At 38.2% G+C, this 5,350-nt stretch overlaps 2 protein-coding genes across 3 annotated transcripts in view; one reads left to right on the plus strand and one right to left on the minus strand.

Annotated features, from left to right (window-relative positions):
• The window catches only part of LOC117939505 (zinc finger protein 501-like), a 197,132-nt gene that overhangs the window by 55,092 nt on the left and 136,690 nt on the right, over positions 1–5,350 (minus strand). The gene's annotated exons all lie outside the window — the stretch shown is intronic.
• LOC117939493 (histone-arginine methyltransferase CARM1-like) overlaps positions 1–5,350 on the plus strand; it is a 16,535-nt gene that overhangs the window by 8,161 nt on the left and 3,024 nt on the right. For both annotated transcript variants that reach the window (XM_034864905.1, XM_034864904.1), the window contains exons 8-11: positions 967–1,057; positions 2,571–2,652; positions 3,077–3,162; positions 4,510–4,599. In XM_034864905.1, the coding sequence (XP_034720796.1) occupies positions 967–1,057; positions 2,571–2,652; positions 3,077–3,162; positions 4,510–4,599 (349 nt within the window). The remainder of the gene's footprint in view (positions 1–966; positions 1,058–2,570; positions 2,653–3,076; positions 3,163–4,509; positions 4,600–5,350) is intronic.

Raw genomic sequence — 5,350 nt, forward strand, 5'->3', positions numbered from 1 at the left:
AATTGAGACGAGCTTTGATGTTCTTTTTGCTCAGCAGTGGTTTTCTCCTTGGAACTCTGCCATGCAGCCCATTTTTGCCCAGTCTTTTCCTAATGGTGGAGGCATGAACGCTGACCTTAACTGAGGCAAGTGAGGCCTGCAGTTTTTTGGACGTTGTTGTGGGGTCTTTTGTGCCCTCTTGGATGAGTCGTCGCTGCGCTCTTGGGGTAATTTTGGGCGGCCGGCCACTCCTGGGAAGGTTCACCACTGTTCCATGTCTTCGCCATTTGTGGATAATGGCTCTCACTGTGGTTTGCTGGATTCCCAAAGCTTTGGAAATGGCTTTATAATCCTTTCCAGACTGATAGATCTCAATTACTTTCTTTCTCAATTGTTCCTGAATTTCTTTGGGTCTCGGCATGATGTGTAGCTTTTAAGGATCTTCTGGTGGACCTTACTGTGTCAAGCAGCTCCTATTTAAGTGATGCCTTGATTGTGAACAGGTGTGGCAATAATCAGGCCTGGGTGTGGCTAGAGAAATTGAACTCAGGTGTGGACAACTACAGTTATAGTATGTTTTAACAAGGGGGGCAATCACTTTTTCACATAGGGCCATGATGGTTAGGATTTTTTTTCACCTTAATAATAAACACCTTCATTTACAAATTGCATTTTGTGTTTACTTGTGTTGTCCTTGACTATTGTTTAAATTGGTTTGATGTTCCGAAACACTTAAGTGTGACAAACATGCAAAGGAACAGGAAATGAGGAAGGGGGCAAACATTTTTTCACACCACTGTAGTTGCTGTGTAAATGGAGCATGACCCCGGACCCCCCACTAGGTTTGGGCTGAGCCCCCAATGTTTACAACGTCTGGCTCTGCCTCTGGTTTGTGTCTCTCAATGTATTTCTCTCTGTTTTCTGTCTCTTTTGCTGTTCATTAAGCACTCTCTCGCTCTCTCTCTCTCTCTCCCTCTCTTTCCGCAGGTCTGATGTTTCCCTCGTTTGGAGATCTTCATCTGGCTCCCTTCAACGACGAGCAGCTCTACCTCGAACACTACGCACGGGCTAGCTTCTGGTTTGGACTAATGCATGCATGCACACGCATAAATCCATGCATGAGGACACAAACACACTAGCTTTCTTTCTTTCCCTCAAACTCTGTCTTGCTCACGCAGACACACATGTTCAGGGCTTGACCTCAGTCAGCCATGTTTCCTGTTGGGTGTAAAATGCTCGGGTTCAGGTCCAGTCCTGACTCACAGCAGCAAAGTGCGTGTGCGTGTGTGGGCGCGCACGGGGGGTGGACACAAAATAGGGGATCTGGGGGTTCCTATAAAGCATAACAGTTTTTCCGACTGCATTTCTACATACATTTAGGGACCATGGTGATACAAAATCCTGGAAATAATTAAGTTGATCATAATAATAAAATCTTCCAGAAAGAGTAGTTCTAAACTGTGTATAAGAAAAATATGTCTTTCCCTTTTGTTTAACAAAGGAGAATTGGGAGAATCATATCTGAAGTCCAAATGTGTTCAAATGATGTGATTATATTTCCATTGCAGTCATGCAAACTGGTCAGGGGTAAAAAAAAAAAAAGAAGAAGAAGGAACACTGGAATATGATGGACCTCCAATCCCATAGAAGGGTCCGGGGGCAGTTTCCCCAAGCATCTTAGTTACTCGTTCCTACAGAATAAGACCAGAAGAAATTTGTTACACTGAAAAAAAGCAGGTTTGGCAAATCACTGCTACTAAATTGACAAGATAACGCCCCACTCCTTGGCCGTAAAGTTGTGTTTTTCTTGTACTTTTACTTCTAATACTTAAGTACATTTAATATAAAAAAATTCCTTTTGATAATTGAATACAGTAAATATCAGATACTTTTAAGGTCCCATAACATGGTACTCTTTGGATGCTTTTATTTAGACATTAATGGTCCCCTAACACTGTATCTGAAGTCTCTTTTATATAGACCTTACTGGTCCCCTCATACTGGATCCGATGTCTCTTTTGTACAGACCGTAGTGGTCCCCTAATACTGGATCTGAAATCTCTTTTATTTGGACCTTAGTGGTCCCCTAATTCTGTATCTGAAGTCTTTTTTTATGTAGACCTCAGTGGTCCCCTAATACTGTGTCTGAAGTCTCTTTTATGCAGACCTAAGTGGTCCCTAACACTGTATCTGAAGTCTCTTTTATATAGACCTTAGTGGTCCCCTAATACTGGATCTGAAATCTCTTTTATATAGAACTTAGTGGTCCCCTAATACTGTATCTGAACTTTCTTTTATATAGACCTTATTGGTCCCCTAATACTGTATATGAAGTTTCATATAGACTTAGTGGTTAGAGGCAGTCGGGGGGAAGTCATATCATTGTTAAAAAAAATCTCATAATGCCATGGGACCTTTTAATACTGTTACTCAAGTAATATTCTAAAAGGAGACTTTAACTTCTACCAAAGTCATTTTTATACTTTTACTCAAGTATTGCTTTCAAGTACTTTATACAATACTCTGTATGTGAGTGTGTGTGTGTGTGTGTGTGTGTGTGTTTACGCATGCAATCCCTGTTGGTTCTTCAGGCAGCAGAGAAACCTCTATGGAGTGAACCTGAGTGCTCTTCACAGTGCTGCAGTGGACGAGTTCTTCAGGCAACCCATAGTGGTATGTTCAGCACTTTGTTCAGACTTTATCTTGTTTTTTTGTAAGTCAAGTCAACTTTATTGTCAATTCTGCAATCACAGACATTCAGAGCAATTGAAAATACGTTTCTCTCCAATCCGCAGTTCAAGAAGGAAACATACAACAAGTATAATACAAATAGAAATAGATACAAATAAGATCAAGTTATATAGACAATTAAAAAGATGAGTAATATGTACACTATAGTAAAACATTTTAAAGAGTGCAAATATGAGGCAAAATCAAACAGTACAGAAAACTAAAAATAAAGATATTGAAAAAGTTCCTTAATGTCTTTATTATAAAGTGGTCAGTACTGAAAGGGACAAAGGACAACAAATATATGGATTCCATATTAACTTTTTTTGAAAAAATATTCTTCATGTAACTTGTTTTGTTTTTTCAGGACACATTTGATGTGCAGATCCTGATGGCCAGGTCTGTGAAGCACTGCATCAACTTCATGGAGGCTAAGGAAGAAGATTTACAGCGGTCAGATGCAGAATCACTGTTCATTCACGATGTTCAAATCAGAGATTTGACTTTTCTTGCTTTTTTCAAAGTCTTTGTCACCGTTGCTGGCATTGTGGACGTGAATGTGAATCAATTTTAAGCCCAGTTCAGACCAAAGATTAACGAGACAAGTTGAACTTTTGTTTCCTTGCAATCAAATTTGCACCTATGAGACAATACGTTGTATCATCTGCATAAAAACGACTCTCAGGGTTTCCGCGGGGTCTTAAAAAGTCTAAAAGGGTTTAAAAAAATCATGATCTACATAAAAGGCCTTAAAAAGTCTTAAATTAGCTGCAACACTGTGTTCTAGGTCTTACGTTATTTTCAATACGTCCCATGTAATGACCGCGTCAATGAAACGCTACCTCTAATGCTCATTGCAATGTGCGCGTTAGAATATTTGTATTCTCTGGTGTTGTAGTTCTTTCTGTCTCTAGTCCAAATAGAATTAGCTGTTTTACGACAACAAATGAGTCCATAATGCAAAATATACCGCAGCCAATCTAGACACCAGTCCTATAGTGCCAATGACGAAATCAGGGAATTGTTTCAGACACTGTTTCCAGACTCTGACATCTGACTTTGTTTTGTATGTTGTGATAGAGGTCTTAAATTAGTAAGTTTATAAAGGTCATACTGGTCTTAACCCTCCTGTTGTCTTCGGGTCCCATTGACCCATTTTCGAAATGTTTCTATATCACCAACTTGAGGTTTTTTGACCACATTTTCAACAACAAAAAGCAACATGTATGGTTCTCTACAACGCTCTTCACAATTAAAATAAATGATCAGTTTGCTACTTTCATTGAATTTTGGAGTTTTATTAAATTTCATAGCATTTGAAGAAAAAAGAAGATCAAAGAATGTCGAAAAAAGTGACAAATGTCAGAAAAAGCATCAAAAACACCGGGAAAATTCCAAACAAATTTCAAAAGGCGCAAAAAAAATGACAGTGAAACTTGGATAAAAGCGAAAAATGTCAAAATGTTGACACAGAAAACCCAAAAGTTGCATGGTGGACGTGAAGACAACAGAAGGGTTAAAAGTTTCTTGAAAAATTCTTGAAATTTGACTTAGTGAAATGTAGAGACTTTATTTGGCTTTTTTGTAGCTACACTTCTTTCTTTTGTTATAACAATCATTATTTTTGCATTTTCAACATTTTGATGCTTTTTTTAAACATTTCTGTTGCTTTTCAACATTTATGACTGAGAATAGTTTGGTAATGAGATCCTTGCTATTGCTGCATTTCTAGTTCTAGTTAAAATATTGTTTAGAAATGGAGAAAAAAAACTTCCTGAGACTTGTGTTTAATTCTTCCAGAATAGAGATCCCCTTTGTGTTTTCCCTGCTGCAGCCCGGTCTGGTCCATGGACTTGCCTTCTGGTTTGATGTGGCCTATTTGGGATCCAAGTAAGAAATAAACAAAACTGTTCTAGTTTGACATATAGTCTTGTTTTGATCCATCCATGGCGTTCATCAACATCTCTGGCCAATATTTATATACTTTTGTTGTAGACATATTGTTTATAGATTTTTTACATTTACATTCATGTTTCTTATACAATACTTCACAAGACGTGGAGGGAAACCCAATATGTTGAAAAGAGCCACGAAATGGTGCAAATGCCAGATAGTTTTAAAATGCGGCAAATGTTGGAAAAAAGTGACCAAACTTTACAAAAAACTGACAAAATTATATAAATGCAGCAAATTTATTTTTTTGTCCTTTCTTTTTTTGTTATTATAAATGTGTTGCTTTTTTGACAGTTTTGAGGCTTTAAAAATGTTTTTGTCACCATTTCCCGGTTTTTAAGATGTTTTTTTTCTTCCTTTTTGGGTGTTTTTTACGCGTTCAAGTTCCATAACCAACACATTCTCACTCCCATCTCGTAAGGTGTCTTTGTCATTGTTATTATTAACACACGCTTTGTCGTCTCCTTAGCGTTGTACAACACGCACTTGGTCGTCTCCTTTAGCATCGTATAACATGTGGTTGGTTGTCTCCTTAGCGTCATATAACACGTGCTTGGTCGTCTCCTCAGTGTCGTATAACAGACGCTTGGTCGTCTGCTTTAGCGTCGTATAACCAGAGGTGGGTAGAGTAGCCAAAAATTGTACTCAAGTAAAAGTACTGTTACTTCAGAATAATTTGACTCAAGTA

The sequence above is a fragment of the Etheostoma cragini genome, chromosome 24, assembly GCF_013103735.1.
Source record: "Etheostoma cragini isolate CJK2018 chromosome 24, CSU_Ecrag_1.0, whole genome shotgun sequence".
Taxonomy (NCBI): Eukaryota; Metazoa; Chordata; class Actinopteri; order Perciformes; family Percidae; genus Etheostoma; species Etheostoma cragini.